Source organism: Nipponia nippon, unplaced genomic scaffold, assembly GCF_047370975.1.
Source record: "Nipponia nippon isolate SJK-2023a ecotype South Korea unplaced genomic scaffold, ASM4737097v1 scaffold_18, whole genome shotgun sequence".
Lineage (NCBI taxonomy): Eukaryota > Metazoa > Chordata > Aves > Pelecaniformes > Threskiornithidae > Nipponia > Nipponia nippon.
Window position 1 is genome coordinate 9,554,365 of NW_028262334.1, and position 17,961 is coordinate 9,572,325.

The 17,961-nt window shown below is 38.0% G+C and overlaps 1 protein-coding gene across 3 annotated transcripts in view; it reads left to right on the forward strand.

Annotated features, from left to right (window-relative positions):
• Nucleotides 1-17,961, forward strand: part of TXNRD2 (thioredoxin reductase 2) — a 36,751-nt gene that overhangs the window by 1,456 nt on the left and 17,334 nt on the right. For all 3 annotated transcript variants that reach the window (XM_087754812.1, XM_087754811.1, XM_087754814.1), the window contains exons 2-11: nucleotides 142-207; nucleotides 904-960; nucleotides 1,586-1,730; nucleotides 2,041-2,115; nucleotides 2,968-3,046; nucleotides 4,105-4,167; nucleotides 4,696-4,766; nucleotides 9,478-9,497; nucleotides 9,877-9,968; nucleotides 12,530-12,704. In XM_087754812.1, the coding sequence (XP_087610938.1) occupies nucleotides 1,645-1,730; nucleotides 2,041-2,115; nucleotides 2,968-3,046; nucleotides 4,105-4,167; nucleotides 4,696-4,766; nucleotides 9,478-9,497; nucleotides 9,877-9,968; nucleotides 12,530-12,704 (661 nt within the window). In that variant the 5' untranslated portion in view covers nucleotides 142-207; nucleotides 904-960; nucleotides 1,586-1,644. The remainder of the gene's footprint in view (nucleotides 1-141; nucleotides 208-903; nucleotides 961-1,585; nucleotides 1,731-2,040; nucleotides 2,116-2,967; nucleotides 3,047-4,104; nucleotides 4,168-4,695; nucleotides 4,767-9,477; nucleotides 9,498-9,876; nucleotides 9,969-12,529; nucleotides 12,705-17,961) is intronic.

Below are 17,961 nucleotides of genomic sequence, written 5' to 3' on the forward strand. Positions count from 1 at the left end.
GCTCTAGTAAAGTAAAGAAAACCCAAATCAGCAATAATCAATTGTAAAAAATAGTGTACTTTTTGATATTTACTTTCTTACATACCTCTTCCATCTTCTTTGCCTGTTTCTTTTCCTTCTTTTTTCACATCCTCTTCACAGGAAAGAACGAATATGATCTTCTGGTAATTGGTGGAGGGTCTGGAGGCCTTGCTTGTGCAAAAGAAGGTTTGTATGTATAAATAACAAAAGTTTTGTTTTAGCTTAAGTGGACACTAAGAGAAGTGTTACTGATAATGCTAAAGCTTTTCAAGGAACACAGTATACCTCAGTCCCTGCACATTAATCATTAACTCAGCTCCATACAGTTAATGTGCAGATTGATTCACACCCTCAGGTGGAGTGATCTTGTTTGGCTTTCCCATTAACCTTTTAAAAAATATTTCTTCTTTTGTCATGGGAAAATCTAATAAGCTTTTATTTCACTGTTATTGTAAAATGCTCTGAGTGCCTCCCTAGATACTGTATTTTTTAAATTATACTGTTTCTTATTTACATATTAAAACAACGGTCCCTTCAGACCATTTCCAAGAACTGTTTAACTGTTGTAGAGAACCTTGCCCCTTTGTAACTCGATGTAACATGCTCAACAACCCACAAGGTTCTTAAACGTTTCATTTGGGATCAAATTGCATGTTTAGGGTCGGTGGAAGCTGGAGGCTCCAGTCTGGTTATTAAGTGCCTTCTGGAGACTCTGCTGACTACCTCGGCAGCCTGGGTCCCTAGTCTGGCATCTGGAGTTAGACAGCATAAACTACTGGCCATCATCTCCTGTACTCTTACTCTGTACCTGTGCTACTAAAAATGTTTAAGTTTGTGTATTTCTGCCTCCTCTAAATATCTTGTCTTGCTTTTTGTTTAAAGCTGCTCAGTTTGGAAGGAAAGTGGCCGTTTTGGATTATGTGGAACCTTCTCCACAAGGTATGGAAGAGCAATACTAGGATAATATTCAGATGTGTATAAAACGGTTGCCTAGGTGAGCAGATTGCTGCCTGCTTCGCTTGTAGGAAAAGTCCTTAAGCTGAGTTTGCTCTAGTGCTCATTCCCTCCAATGATGTCCCAGCTCTGCCTGCTTCCCCTGCACATGAAGGCTGTTAGCAGTGTTTGATGCTACCGTTTGTAGTAGACTTTGGACTTACTTAAATATGTGAGAATATTGTCACTGTCAAAAAGTCATTTACAGTTTCTAAGAATTATGAATCGCATCATGTTGAGGCTCTTCATGTACAATATGTGAAATAAGATCTGCAAAGGCAAATAAGCAAATGTGAACGTGTAGTAATTGGATCTTCAGAACTGTGAGAAACATCTTGGGATGGTTTGAATTTTAGAAGAAAAATATAGAGAGATGGTTTTTATCAAAACAAATTAACATAAGCAGAGTTAGAGAGTGATCTGTAGGAGATAGTAAACTGTGCGTTGTTTCAGAACTTCTTGACTAATTGCATGAACAACCTAATTCTCTAAGTAACCCAACTGCATTAAGTTACGCTAACCCAATATGTTTACTTTTTTCTTTCTTTTTTTTTTTTTTTTTTTCTCCAAGGAACCAAATGGGGACTTGGTGGAACTTGTGTGAATGTTGGCTGCATTCCTAAAAAGCTTATGCATCAAGCAGCCCTTTTAGGGAGCGCCCTTAAAGATGCCCAACACTATGGCTGGAATATAGCCCAACCTGTTCATCATACCTGGTAAAGATCATTGCCCATATCCACTCCTATGTGCTGCAAATGCATAACAACTTTTCCCAGTTGGTGTTTACTTAGGGACAGTTAGGGAAGTGAATTTTGCATGAAGCTTTTTAGACTGCTGCTTGTTTAAAACACAAAACTGTATTTATTAGTTTATCAGGGCAGATATCATGTTGATTTGGACTTGATAATTTGTAACAAAAAGTACTGTACAACATTCCTAATTTCTAGCAATTGCTTGTATCTTTGAGTTGCATAATCTGAATTTGTAATGTGACGACTTCATGTTTGGTTTCTTGTTTTGTGATAGGTCTGTGATGGCACAAGCTGTTCAGAATTATGTGAAATCCTTGAACTGGGGACACAGAGTGCAACTACAAGACAAGTAAATAAAACTTCGAAGTTCATCTTTCTTCCCACAGTCAAGGAGCTCTTCTTCTCCTTGTAGAATTGCCTTTGGAGTTTCTCATTAGAGCTAGTATTTTGAGTTTGTAAGTCCTTTCTGCTCAGGACTGTAAGTGTCCTTGCCAATGTAAGTGATGTTTTTTTTCCCCCCTCGTTCCTTTTCTTCTCTGGGAAATAGCGGTTGGAAGTGACCATACGTGAAAACTTTCTAACAGTGTAGTGATCAGGGAATGCTCGCTTTAATCTGGAGAGGTTTTTCATTAATATGAAGTAGTCAGGGTTTCTCAAGATAATTCCAAGCTTGTCCACCAAAATTTATATGCCATACAAGCCCATAGATAACACTACACTAAAGCAGCTGATTTTTTTGCTTTCAGTGCAGAAATGGTTCCAAGTTTTTCAGCATGCAGTTCCTTTTATAGAGGAATTATATTAATAGATAATTTAGCAGGTACTAGTCTTGTGACTCTGGCTGAGTCACTTTTGTACTCAATGCTCAAATGAGCATTGTATTAGTAATGTTATAGAGAGTAATGCTATGGCTGGTGGAAAATGTATCATTTGAAGAACTCAATAACCTGATCCCAAAGTATGTTACAAGGTTAGGTACTCTGCTGTATAGAGGAATTAACTGTGACACAAGAATTAAGTGACTTAAATTGTGTGACAGAGCTGCAAACAATCCTATGAAATGAGATGCTTTCTTCCTTTTACTTCTCTATGCCTGTTTGCTATGCTTTTTAGCACTTCAGATATGGAAAAAGTAGCTGATTGTATTTCATTCCTATTCTTCATTAAGTGTGCATTAATGTTGCTGTTTTCTTCTAAACAGGAAGGTGAAATACTTCAACCTGAAAGGGAGTTTTTCTGATTCACATACAATCCGTGGTTTAACAAAAGCAGGTAAAGAGGTGAGCTGCTGTGCTGATTTCTGCAGTATCATTCACTTCAAACATTTCAGGTCTTCATGTGTTGGTTTTCAGGTCAACTGGGAGCTAGATCGTACTTTTGCAAATTGCTTTAGGAATTCAGTATTGTTTTCATGAGGGAGATTTGCATTTTCCACCTAGAGAAGATGTTTATGAGCTTGACCGTTGCCTGCTGAGTCCCTAGCCTCTAACCTGTCAGTTAGATGTCATTACTTTTTTCTTTGCAGATGGAAATGCTGAGGCAAAAGGTTTGTTTCTTTTTTTTTTTTTTTTTGGTCAGAGTCGTACTGCTTTGCTAGATGCTTACAGAGATGTAGAGAGGACCAACATCTCCTTACTGCTCTGGGCATTAGATCAGTCTAAGATGTTTTCCTCCTTCAGATGAATTGTAAGGGTGCTTAGCTTTCTAATACAAAATTGTGTGTGGGAGGCAATTACACTGAATGCACAGCTTCAAGCACCTGGGTCATGTAACAGACTGGTGGCCGTTTCTCCATGTTTAACAGGAGACTGAACATGTGTTTTTTAACACCTTTTTGAGGATCATTATATAATTAATATATTATATAATTAATAATATTAATACCAGCTTGAGAGAGCAGAAGTTGTTGGGGGTAGATGCCTAGCATTTTCTAAAAACGTGCCACATTTGAGGTAGCTTAACTCCAGGCCTTAAAGACAGAATCCACGGGCTGTGATCTCTGTGTGTTTTGTCCTAAGCAAAAATTGATTTTAAAAAGCTGCCATTTGTGCACAACTGTTGCTTCCAAGTAGTCATCAGACCCTTGTCCAGTATAGGAACAGTTGTAAGCTTAATATTAAAACAAAAGCTGTTAGAGAATGTGTAGGAGAAACTCCTGCATGTATTAGTTTATTTTATCTCCCTCCTTTTTTTAATGCATTGCTGATTGTTATGTCATATAAGTAGCATATGGTAGTGCCAGCTTTCTCATTTATCACTCATTTGTACATAGATAAAATCTAAAGGCAGGTAAAAGGATTTCAAATGCTTGATTTTGATTCTGTATTTCTGTTTGTAGACTATTGTTACTGCAGAAAATATTGTCATTGCTACTGGAGGAAGACCAAAATATCCTACGCATGTAAGTTACACTTGCCATCTGACGACTCCAATGGCGTTACTGGTTTTGTTGCAGATAATAATGAATGTTTGGATGATAAAGAATGTAAATATAAAGTAACACATGAGAGATTTCTGTACTTGTGTCATGTGAAAAATTCTTTTATAGAAAGCACAGGCTTTTCAGAAAAATATTTCCATAGAAAACAATTTGCATCAATTTAGTATGTTGGTGTTGCTTAGAGCTGTTGGATAATTCAGGTTGGAAGGGATCTCTAGAGGTCATCTAGTTCAACCTCCTGCTCAGGGAGGTTGGGGGTCAGCTATTGAGTCAGCTGTGAGGTCAGATCATGTTGCTCAGGGCTTTTTGCAGTCAGGTTTTGAAAATCTCCAAAGACAGAGACTGGATAATCTATCTGGGCAACCCCAGATATATTCCCCTTGGTCTACTGGCTGTACTTCAGCTAATACAGCCCAAGTTGCTATTAGCTTGCTTTGCTGCCAGGACTTGCATTGTGGATTCAAGATCATCTTACCTGTGTGTTCACAGGTTGCAGGTGCACTCGAGTATGGAATCACAAGTGATGATCTATTCTGGTTAAAAGAATCTCCTGGAAAAACGTAAGTTACCTTACCATGGCTTTAACAGATGCTGGCATTCGTACTTTTTCTTGATGGCAAGGTGAAAAATGTTCCAAATTGCCTTTTATACACCAATTTTTTCTGTCCTTCTGTTTTCCTTCTGAGAATTTGTTTTGTTATGCGTCAACATCACACCACCAACCTTCATTAGTAACTAATAGATTTTTTTTTTTTCCCCTCCCCATCTTATGAAATTCCTTTCTAAAATCAAATTAAATATAGATTTTTACCATCTTAGGTTAAGGTGACTTGTTTGCTGTAGCAATTATACATGGAAGTCACAAGAGGGCAGCATAAACTTAAACGAAGGCTGTAGTGTCCCTATTCTTTGCTATGGGTGTATGTGAAATTGCACTTCAATTAGGAGCGAAAATCCAACATAATTTTATGTTCTTATAAGTGGTGGCAGTTCTGATAACAAAATAAAATATGATGAGACAATTGGGTTACTTTTGCCTTTTCTTATGCTTTGGGAGCTCTTGTTTAACTGAAATACTACAAAATTGTTTTTAGTGGAGATCCTAAAATGCCATAGTCTTTTTGGGTTTTACAGCACATAGCACAGCAAGATTCTGAGTCAACACTGCACTACAGAACAATTTGCTGATGCGAATAATTGTGATAGGAAATGCACATTTGCTAGCATGAAAGTCAGATAATGCTATTGTTTTCTCTGTTGAGCAATTCTAGAAAAAGCAAAGTATATATAAGAAAAAGAGACTTGAAACTATAAGAGAAGACAGAGCTCCCATTCATGGCTGTGACTTTCTAATATAAAAAATGTACTGTGTTAAACTAGACATCAAATAGATCAACAAGGCTCCTTGGTACAGTTTAAAAAGGGAAGTAAACTGCTGTTGTTTGTAGTGTATCAGTCACCTCTTGAATTTTGAGAGCGTGGTTTATGTGAGGAAGTTGTTTTTTAAAGAACAAAACCAAACCACCAACCCGCCTCCCAAAAACTAAACATAAGATTTATCCCTGTAAGATTTTTCTGTGAAAATGTGGGTTTTGTCCCGTTGCTGCTAATGCAAGTTGTAACAGTGTAATGTGGGAGTCTAGTGTTTATATGTTGCATTCCTGAGATTTAGTCAAAATAAGCCTGCAGGGGCTACAGTAGCATTTCTGTGCTTTATCAGGCTGTGTCCTAGCAAATGAAGGAGGGAGTTGTTAAAGGTTTGTTTCTGTCAGATTTGTTTCTATTATAAATATTCCCAAGGTTCAGTTTAACACCTTTTGTTTTTAGTTTGAGCTGTGTTGTACTTATTCTTTCTTTTCTCCCTCTCCAAACGTACATATCTTAGCTACAAATTACATGCCTGGGGGTTATAGAACTGTCAGTCCTGCAGTTATTGATATTTAAAAAAAAAAAAAAAAGGCAAACCGTTAACCAACTTAAAAGTCCCTTAGATATACAAACCTTGTGAAGAAATTCTCGCTACTGAGATGAAGGGTTTTGGCAGAGTGAATTAGAAAAGATGCCTTGAGATATGTTCAGAACGAGTGAGAGATTGAGCAGGTGTGAAGGAGGTTAGGTTTTGCTTTCTTAACTTTTTTATTAGGCACTGACAATGCCCAGGAACCCTCTAGTTTGTAGAAGAAATTGCAAATAACGTGCTGCTGATACTATGAATGAGTGCCAGCTGGCATCTATTTTTCATCTAATGAAAAAGAAGAGCAAACATATGCCCAAATTACAGATATTCTCATTCTATTCCCTGTGAATCTCCAATAGATACTTTTTTATGGGCAGCATGTGGCTTTTTGCAGCACTTTCCAGGAGCTACACGCTAAAAGAGGGGGTGATCATCCATTCAGAGATGAATCAGATGCCCTAATGCTGGAAAAAATTATTTCCCACTGTGTTAAATTGTTTGTCAAACATAAACCCCAGACTAGCAGATTTTAATCTCTTTACCTCAACCTGTTCTCTGTACACCTTCAGAAGTTGTATGTTTTTATTATAGGATAGATAGATATCTAGGGTCTTTTGTGAGAAAACGTGTGTTGTACTGACTCTGCAATCCCTGGAGCTCACCGAGCAGCAGCCCCCACGTCTGCGCTTTTTGGAAGTTTAAAAGCATCTTTGTTAGAACTGGGAGATGGTGCAGATTGGTTTAGGGTAAGGTATAGGCCACAAGTTAGTGTTTCACCTACTGTTTTGCTCTGCTCTGTTCGCACAGGATGCGCTGTGTGAAGAGCTTTCTGAGCATTGGACTTGTTTCTCTCTTGCAGTGTGGTGCAAGAATAACTTTCCTAGGGCCTTACTCCGTGGCAGGGCCAAAAAGAGAAGCCAAATTTGCAGTCTGCAGAGCTCCATCATGCCTCTAACATTTGTTTTTAGTTGCCGTACATGTTCACATATAAAATATTTTCATTTTCTAAGGTTCTTGATGTCCTTCTGTGAAACACATTTCTGTCTTTGTAAGCGTGTATGCCAGTAGTTTTCCTGGTAACAGGGCGGAGGGAGGATCATTGCTTTGTCAATTCTAGTTGGAATTGATGAATGATAAATCCTCATAAAGAGATTGCAATGCATGCAGCACTTTGTGTTAGCCTTCAGTTTGTGTCTGTTTTTCCATGGACTGGAGGGTTTATGTTTATTTTGTGAAGCACCATACTAGCGTCTACTGCTTCAGCCAGGAATCAGGCAAAATGTAGAATATGAAACAGTGGGGGATGTGTAGGCTACAGGTTGATATTTCAAATATGTTCCTTCTTGTCATCGGACTACTTTGAATTTTTACCTCTTTGGAGCATGTTTTGTCAAAATGGTTTTGCTTTGTTGCTTAGAGTTTTTGAATTAATGGAGGCACAGCTGCTGAGGGAAAAGGTCTTTACGTAATGGATTATTTCCATGCAACTGTTCTCTCTGCTGGCATTGTCGTTTGTGTTGCTAAAACTTATCTTCCTCAAAACAGTCAAACAAGGTTGGATATGGATAAAAGAATATGATAAGGTTCTGTGACTTATGCTTATAATGCTTATGCTTCCTTGCTTATCCTCCTAACTTTAAGTAACCTATTTAAACTCTGTGATTATGTGAGTTTGTATTTTGAATTTTTAAAGTAAATTTCTAAAATTTCTAGCTTTCCAAAATGCAGTTAGCAAACTACTTCTTCTGTACACAAAAATCCAAAGTTACTTTCTTACCTTTTGAATATGGCAGTATGAAAGAGACCTGCTTTAAAAAACGCCCAAAATAAACAGAAAAAATGTGCCAAATATTCAGGTGGGTTCTGAGTGTTGTGGTTTTGTCTTGTTTTTTGATGAAAAGTTCTCTATAAAGCATGGGGATGAAAGTTCTTTATAAAGCATGTCTTCCCATATGTGAAAATCATAGTCAGAAAGAGCCTAACATTCTACACTGTTCTCATAGTAACTAGAAATTTTGATCCCTAGTGATGCTTTTTTTTTCCTAATTCAAAAACTTAACAGAAGACTTTGTTGTAAGTGGAAATACGATGTGGGGTGCATCTCCAAACTGTGTGATTTTAACAATCTGCATAACACGTGAGCAGCAAAGGAACGTGAGCGCAGCCTGTCCAGCAGCTGAGTGTCAGCGACTGGCTGGTTGGACCCGCTTTTACCTCCAGAACAGCGGCTGAGCGTTCTGCCTTTTGTGTACCCAGCAGACGTAGGGAACGGAGGAGATGGCCAGAAGAGAGAGGATGGCTGCAGCGTATAGGGCATCTGGGGACAGGCATGGAAACTGCTGTGCTGGAGAGCTGATACACCTCATAAATTTAAAGTGTTGATGGACAACTTTAGTGCTATTCTTGGTCGAAAGGGTGTGAAATATGAGGAGAGATGGGAGCTGGAGTTTTATTTCAGATCTAAAATGGATGTATTTGGTAAATACTAGTCTAGGTAAATCTATTAAACGGATTTTCTATAACAGCTTATACAGACTTTTAAAGACAGGAAAGGCAAATATTTGGCATTTGGATAAATCAGCTGATGAAAAAGCAGATGGTTATAAATCAAAATGAAATTTAGCAATGAATAAAATCTTATATTGGGAATTGTAATCTGCTTGACAGGAAGATGATGAATTTCAAATGTGCTTAACTTCCGATTATGTTAAGTTTTCTTAAAAATAATAAAAAATATATATTTAGTAATTAAGATACCTCTAGAAATTTTGAGATGTACTTGAGTGCCCACAAGACTGCTGCATGTCTGTACGTTTATATGTTGCCTGCTGTCTCAGAGGCAGCGGTGCCGAGAGGCCCTGTACAGATGAGGCATCAGTACAACAGGCACTGGGGGAAAAACCTGTTGGTGTCTGCTCCAGATGTTTCCAACGGAGGTATGTCACAGAGCACAATTGAAATATTTGTGATGCCTCTTAACCTTGCTGGTTTCTCTGAGTTTTTCATGCCTTTCTTCACTTTGTCTTTCAGAGTATGTGTTTAAATGTCTCTTTACAATATAAAAGCAATTCCTTATGTCTTATAAGCCTGTTCTTTTTTTATTCTGTTAATAAAATAAGTCCACATGTTATAGTGTTGTCTTTGTTGGAGTTGACAAGCCACGCTCTTTCTTCCCATCTAGCAACATCAGATCCACTCCTCAAACCTGTAATTTTGTAACTATACATATTTCGGAAAATAATGTTTTGGTTGTGCAGAAATATGCACAAGCTCGTTCCACTGCTTTATTCTTTTTTTTTCTTTTTATGTAACAGGTTGGTTGTTGGAGCCAGCTGTATCCTTTGAAAAAGCTGTGATGATTTATGATTGTAAGCAGCATAGCTGTCTTTCCTATGAAAGCTGAATTTTCAGAATTCCTTTGCCCATGCCCTGTAGTAGAGTTAGTACTAGAATAGTAATAGTTTTCTATGCAGTAGCATCATGGGAATTAAGGTCAGCTGAGGATAAATTCTCAGGATCTTAAAAACAACGTTATCTACGAGGAAAATATTCTAAGGCTTTGGAGTTTTATTCAATGGAATAAAAGCAAGCTGAAGATGTCTGTGTGAGGAGAACTTGATATCTTTAGGTAAAAAGCCCACTTGTATACTACCCTTTTATATTGCATTTATATGAAATTATTGTTTATATTTCCTTAACTGATGCTTCACAAGATGTTTCACTTGAGTGTGCTGGTTTCCTAACGGGCATTGGGTTGGACACTACAGTCATGATGAGAAGTATCCCACTTCGTGGGTTTGATCAGGTGAGTACGGGCTATCTCCTTATATATCAAATATATTTAAAAGTATATTTGATTATTTTTGTGTCCTAAAGAAAAAGTGTCGTTGGCTTCTCCAAACGTTTCCTAGTATGTGCTTTCTGAAGAGAAACTAAATAAACATTAGCTTTTGTTTTCCTATCGTATCTCTTGATACTGTACTCAGAAAAGTAAATCTTTTTTTTTCCTCCTGCTTAATTGACAAGAAGGTTGAAAAGGTTGGGAAGCAGGGGAGGGATTTATGCCACTGCTAAGAACATTAGACAATCTCATTAAAATAATCCTGAATTTCTAGGAGTTACAGATAATGCTTTTTAAAATAAATTATTGGACTTAACACGAAGTAGTTCAATGTGGAGTTCATTATGATGAATATAAATAAATCACTAAGCTGAAAGTTTGTAATGACATAGGAATTGGAAATCTCGACCTTACCATTTTCAAAACAGTGGTGGTTATAACTAGGTAAAAAACCCCCGGTGATTTCAGTGGAACTATCAATCAACCCTAAGCTGGAGAAAATTAAAAGCAAAAACTTTGAGGCAGGGAAATTTAAAGAGAAAAAAAATGTGTTTCAAAATTGGGAAAGATTTTGAGGAGTTTTATTTAAAAGTATAAGTGGTCACGATTGTGCTGACAAAACAGAAAATAGTTTTGGCCAGAAATCCATTCCTGAATAAAGAGAATAAAAGCAATTAGAAATAACAACGAGAAAAGACAGCAACAAACAAACAAAAAAAAGGTTTTATATAGGATTTGTGCAAAAAGTATAACTGCTTAAAGAAGCAGTAGAAGGTAGTATAGCAGATTTAGGTTAAAGACAAGTTACTGGACCCAGTAAAGGTGTTCCTTGGATGTGAGTTTGTAGCCTCTGTTCTACAGGTTAGATGATCTCTTTGATGGCCTGATAGTCCTTTTGGTCTCTAGATCTGTAGGGAGAGTATGTTAAAGGTGACTGTGAATCTTCAGTCCCTGCAAGATTTGATGCTAACAGTACTTTGAAGGAAAAATTTCTGTAGTGTAAGACAGTGAGAGGGTTCTGGGTGTTCACTCACATGCGCAGTGAACGTTTTCTTTGAAGTTTCCACCAGATTTTTTCTCGGGCAGATAACTTTGGAAAGTGTCAGCCTTAAGAATGAAGACTGTGTCATGTTAATCACTTGAAAATAGTGTTTTCAGAATGGGAATGAATGCACATTAACTTAATTATTCCTGGTATCATGAATTAGGATTTTTTTTAATGCTTAATTGCAATAGTACAAAACATTTACAGGCCAAAGTTGATGAAAGAGTGATAGAACTATGGGCTGGTTTTTAGGAACTTCTTTGCACACACAGTGTGTAGGAAAATTACTTTCATGTGTAACGGCACAGTATTTGAAGAGGGAGTATTGCCGTTAGAAGCAGCAGTGACAAGTACCACTGCAAGTAGTGACAGCTCCTGGTTGCATGCCAGCCACTCCCGCTTTGAAGTGGCTTCCTTAAAACTAGTGGTATGTGTACCCGAGTTTGCAAAACATGGTATAAGAATGTGTCTTGGGATTTGCACTCATCATTGCAGAGATCTACACCTGTAGCAACACGAGATCTGAGCAAGCAGGGAATAGTGCTAAGAGTGTGTGTGTGGCACTTCATAAAGCACTTACAGTAGGGCTTTCTCTGAGAACTTGATCCCCTGTAGGCGGGAAGAGCACAATGAACATTTCAAAGTTAAAGTATTAATAGAGATAAAATAATTACGTTCAGTCTGTAGGCACATTGAGTCTGATGGAAACTGGTTAGTGAGCTATCGTGTTTCTGAAGAGATATAACCTTGCCGTTGCCTTCATATTAGGTAATATCAATTTTGAAAATAGTTTTGTAAGCCAAGAGCTTGCATGTAGTTGTTCTGTGTGAGTGGTTTTGTGATAGTATCCTTTAAGTAATAAACGTATTCTTTGACAAAGTGCAACCAGAATTACTGCAGTCAAGAGCAATGACATCTTTGGATAAACCTGTCAATGTGACGCTTCACTACTTGACTGTGGTGTGGCATTATTTCAAACAGGCTCTTAGGACAAAAGCATTATTTCCTTTTTGTAGTAGAACTTTCCAGGAAACCTTAGTGATTCATAGTCATTGCAGAGAAATGACAGGTGTCACGGCAAAGGGAAATATTTTTCTTCCTTAGCTTTATGAAAGTACTTAATTCTCATCAAGCTGCCAGAAAATGGTAATTATGGTACTGTTAAACTGAATATGCTCTAGATGCTATTTTTGTATAAGCATCAAATGATTTAAAAGCAACCTGTTTATTCATATACTATTTTACTTTTTTGAAAATAATTTGAGTGTTCAGAGGTAGATGCCTCTTGGAATGGAGTTGCAGGTCATAGTGGCTCAATAAATTATCGTGTGTTGACAACGCATAGTAACTAAGTGACAAAGAAAGTTTGAAATGCACAGTGTATTTACTGGATTTTCATGAACACAGCTGAAGGAGCATTTTACATTAAAAAGGTCATATATCTAAGAATAAACAATTTTTTTTTCCCCCTACTCAACAGCAAATGGCATCTTTAGTAACTGAGCACATGGAATCTTACGGCACAAAATTTTTAAAGAGGTGTTTCCCAACCACAGTTGAAAAATTGGAGAACAACAGATTGCAAGTCACCTGGAAAAATACTGACCTGGGCACAGAAGAAACGGATTCCTTTGACACAGTGATGTGGGCAGTAGGTAAACTTGATTATCTTAACATTTATTTGCAATGCAATTCTGAAAATGAAGTCTTCTCATCACGTTGCAAGAGGCCAAACAGCCTCGTCCTTTTTTTTTAATATTAAATATTTAGTGACCTAAACTTGATAGGTTTTTAATTCTTTTCTTGCATGCCTGACTTGTTCGCTTACAGTCTAAAAACACATGAAAGTTACAGTGAATGGAAGAAATCCATGGTAACTACTTTTGCACGGCTTGCAATAAATGGGAGACCATGTAGTCTTCCTCACATTTACTAGAGAGTGAGACCATGAATTCCAGCAACCTCTGTGGTGCAGGTAGTATTCTCTAATTCCGTACTCCTGACTTATTTATGAAGTTATTCGCTACAAGTCCCTATTTATCCTGTTCAAGAGGCTACCGTTTCTTCTAGGAATTTTTCTAAACCGCGCTGCTTAAGTTTGTTACTGCAGCCATCGTCCAATTCAGAGAAAGAGAAGTAATTGTCCCTAAAAATCCGAGCTCATTGCAGGGAACCTTGGAACGTTAGAGCTTTTTGAAATCTGTTTAGGAACTTTCACGTATCTCGGACCCCTCAGAACTGAGATATGATGCCTAAGTCAGAGTAAATCAGTTTAAAAGAATTTTGTGACAAATGGCTATGAGCATAATCACAAGAAATGGGAATGAAATCTATTTTTTGCCTTCTTTGAGTCAAATGCTACTTCTTGTAAGGATTAACACACTAAATGATGTATGGTACAAGGCTCCAGGCCGCAGGAATGAACATACTTTCTGCGTTGCCTCCCCAGGCTGCTAGTTTGTTGCTGTTATGAGTTGGCCCTCAGTTGCTATATTGGTTCAGAGGGACTGCATGCCCACCGGAATAGGAGACCTCTTGTCTTCTGTGCTTATAAAGTTTTGTGAATATCTGGAATGCTAGATAAATAATGGATGGCTAAAGGTAGTAGTGATATTTGGCAAGCAGGTGATATCTGGCGAACAAAGTAAATAGGCTTAAACTTACTGCCCAAGAAATCTGTTTTGATGCAGAGGAACGATCAGTTTTACTAGCAGCTTTAGCAATTCCTTTTACTACTTCATTTTTATGCTATTCTTTTTATCTGACACTACTGTTTTAGCGTAGTGGGGAAGCATTACTCTTTCATTTGTTAATAACAGATAAAGTTCTTGTGGTCGTAGAATAGATCCATTACAGGAAACAGGAACAGATCATTTACAGCATTTTGTATTTTGCCCAGTGGATTAAATCTGTTGTCCTGTTGTTCCTTTCCCCTGGTTAAGTCAGCTTTATATCTTCCTAATAACCCAAAACAGAGAGCAGGTTGTGTGCTGTGACAAACATTTTCTTTTGCTTACTGTGATTACTGTTCTCTTAGAAATGTAATGGGCTTCTATAAATTGGGGAAACAGCCTATAATAATGGATTGTGCTCACCAGAACCAATCAAAGACACTAGTCCTTGCCAAGAGCAAAAAAGGGTCATGCTATCTGGAGGTGTGACGATGCTGAAAACTGCAGAATAATATTCATGAGGTGAGATGAAAATGTTTCCAAAAAGTGGGTTTCTAAATGCTGTATTTAATTTTTCTCAAGCTTCCTGGTAAAAGTACACTGAGGAACAGTCACACCTGTGAAATGTCATGTCAATTTGTTTACTTTTGTCAAAGATGGAAAAAAGAGCTATTAAATCGAAATAATATGAAAAAAATCTTGGTTTAGTGTTAATTACAGTGGAATAAGGTTGCATGATACACCATTGCAGCTCAGTTGTAATGTGACTCCATTCACTATTTCATACAGAGGAACAACATGTATTCTAATTTTTGTCACAGATTCGAGTTACAATCCATATTTAGAAACTGCAAAACGAACAGTTTGAGGCTTTGGGGTTTTTTGTGTTGACTTTTTTCCGTGTTCGAGTTGGCGGTCCACCCTTAAGGATTAAACACATCAATAGTTAAAGCTGGTTAATTGATGTGCAGTTGGCATGATTCATTGTTTTGCTCTGTATCAACACACCCACACCAGGTGTCTCAGATAATAGTCTGGGAAACTTGGTAGTGTTGAGGATTTCCTGTCTGCAGATGTGCCAGTTACAATACTGACTGAAGAAAGTCAGCTTGTAGAGTTAGTTAAAAAGCAGCCGCTACTGTTAACTAATTGTAGCCTGAATTATAGTAAATATTTCCTTGATTTTTGTAAGCACGTCGTGGAATTTTGGTAGGATTTTATGAATAATCTTAAAAGTATTTACTGACAGTGGGACATAGTTTGAGTTTGGTAAGCTGGAGTATTATCTCTTAATGTAAGCCCTTTGAAAAAAAAATTACATTGTGTTTCTATGAAGAGTTTTGTTTATCTTTGGGAATGTGTAATTTTCTGCTTGTATGGATAAGCTAATAAAAGCAGGCACAATGCTCTCTGCTTTTCTAGCAGCTTTTTTGAACCAGTCAAAATATTTGAGGCAAAACAAAATCTCGTTTTGATACTTTTTAATGTAATTTAAAGGTTTCAGTCCACAGCTTTTGTAGGTAGCTGTTATGGGCCTGTGCTACCTTGCTGAGTGACTATGCTGTTATATTCCAGATCAGTGAAACAGCTCTTTCTTGGCCTTTATTTGACTCTACCTGTCTAGTCCTGCGATGTTCTTCTGTCTTTTAGTAGTACTCTGTCTTCTGCTTTTGTGAGAATTCTCCTGAAATGATAAGCTTTTGAGGTTGTGTGTGGTTTGTTTTTTTTTTCTTTCAATATGGAACCAGTACACTTTTAATATTCTATAGTATTCCCCCTGCCCCTAAGGACACAAAAAAATTTATATGTTAGGTGCCTAATACACCTGAGCTACAAAGCAATGGTAAGTGTGTGCATGTACAGATTGAATACAGGGTCTTCATCCAAAGAAAAGGGTAGAGGTTGACACCTTTATAAACAGAGGCAACTGCTGAGCTGCAGGGCAATGTTGCAGGAGATCAGGCTTTGTAGAGTGGGTTTGGTTCAGCTATTGCAGGACTGAAACCTGTGGATTGAGTGCTGCAGCTGCAACACAGATTATACATAAAAGGAATTGGTGAGTAGTATTTCCATTTGAATTTGCAATAGATGGCAAAAGATCACTGCTGTAACTGGAACTGGATTATTCACAAAGTCCTTAAAAAAGATACTGAGTTACTACATATCTAATGGGGTCTTACTGTGTAGAGGAGCAACACTGAATCCATGCTTAAACTAAGCAGGTGTTTACAAAATATCCTGGAATGAGTTTGACAGAGAAAGTGAGGTAGTGTGCTGGGAAATTGTTAACAGAGAGAGCAAGGACCAGCAGCAGATTTTAAGTTCAGCTTTACAGAAAGAGTTTTCTCCCTGATGAGAGCAGTGGAGCAACCACTCTCAAGTTCCTTTGCATTCATAGGCTTAGAGGAAAGCCACTGTGTCTTTGAAATAATATAATCTTTGCTATAAAAAGGAAATATAACTTTAGCTCATTGTAAAGCTGAACAGGTATCAGGTGTTGCACATCATGTGCTATCAAGCACATTGTCCTTTGTGTCAGACTGGATGCTTGGCAGATTTATTTTGTAGTGCAGTAAAATGAGATCCTTGCTGTTCAATATCAACAAAGGGTTAAGTACGTAACTTCTTTTTAATAGTAGTTTTCTTCAAGTCTTACAACCAAATCAGTTTGGACTAACTAAGAAAACAGAAATTTTATTTGGAGATTTTCCTTGAAAAGTCCCATATGGTAAAATATTGCTGTGATCTACTGTGAGCATATCTCTGCCAGCCCCTATAGAAAAGGGGATGGGCTTTAGATTCATCTTTGCAAACAAAATCTTGCCATCCAGTTTTTAGCCTTTGAACTATTGGGTAGGACCAAAGCAACATGTCTGCAGATGCAGGTGACTTCAGATGTACAGGGGATGGTGATGGCCAGGTGTTTACTGCTTGCACCATGGCTGCCACAAGCTCTCTGCTGAGATGACTCCTCTGTGTAATGAGTATTACTGGTCAATGCTACACGGAATAGTACAGCCTAGCTGACTTGGCAAAGAACCAGTTACTGCCTTAGCACCGACTAAGGGGCAGATTTTTTTTTCAAACTGTGGTAGGCATGCTGAAAGTTTATCAGTAATGAATGAAATGTTCAAAAACATCCTTGTAAAACTGGTGTATGCTGCTATCAATGTGGTAAGGGTTCTGAACTTTTTTTTTTACCTTAGTTAATCTTACTGTAGTCAATATTTTCTTGTCATCTGAACATGGGTACACTGAACTGGTCTTCATTAGTCATTATCAGCTGGCTATGTTTTAGTGAACACCTTGTGGGTTTTGAGGGGGGATTTGAAGGAGGAAAAGGTAGTGGTCTTGAAACTAATTTGGGGGGTATGTCAGGTACCCAGAACAAGATGAGAGAGAGTGCCAAGACCGGGAACACAAATGAGAATTTTATTAAGGTCAAACTGCGGTCGGATTGGGTAAAGTTTTGAAGTGATGTGTCAAAATGCCAATGTATAGGGAAGAAGTGCAGAAGACTATTGGGCTTAAGTTTTATGCCTGAAGAACCATCCTATCACTCTGCAGTATCCTCACAGTGGCCATCTGCAGTATCATGCCTGATAATAAAATGCTCGGTTGGCTCTAGTTTGGATTTTTCAAATGCTGGGGGGCAAACAGACATTCCAGCTTCTGTGATTAAGAAACTGCAGAAGACCCATTATAAAATTCTGCTGTCAGCCGCACCTTTATCACCCTGGGAAATCTTACTGTATGCAAGAGTGTGCTGTCACTCATTTACTTGACTATGCCTATGGTTTCTTCTCAGTTTAGCTGCTTCAGTCTCCTCTGTTGAAGGTTCTGCCCCTGGAGGTCACAGCAGCCTGATATTGCCTTCGCCTTACTCTGTGTGCAGGTGTGGTTACCAGAGCCCCTCAGCAGATGATGGGACAGAAATGCCACATCACAATATAACGCCTAGCACGTGTCCGAGCTGGGTGCTTTAACCAGTCTCTTGCCACTCTGTAGCTAAGCTGGCTGGCAGCCTCCTTAGGAAGCCGTGCTGTTAGATTTTACAAAAACAGATCAAAAAGCTGTTTTTTTCTTTTAAAGTTAAGAGCAAATGGGGGCAGGCCCTGAGAGCAGGGATCTGTGTGGTTTTCACAGCTATGTGGTTATTGTATGAGTCTATTAAAGGTGAGATTATGATGTGGTATTAAAAGCGTGGGAGACAGGTAACCTTCTTAAGGTCAGATTTGAA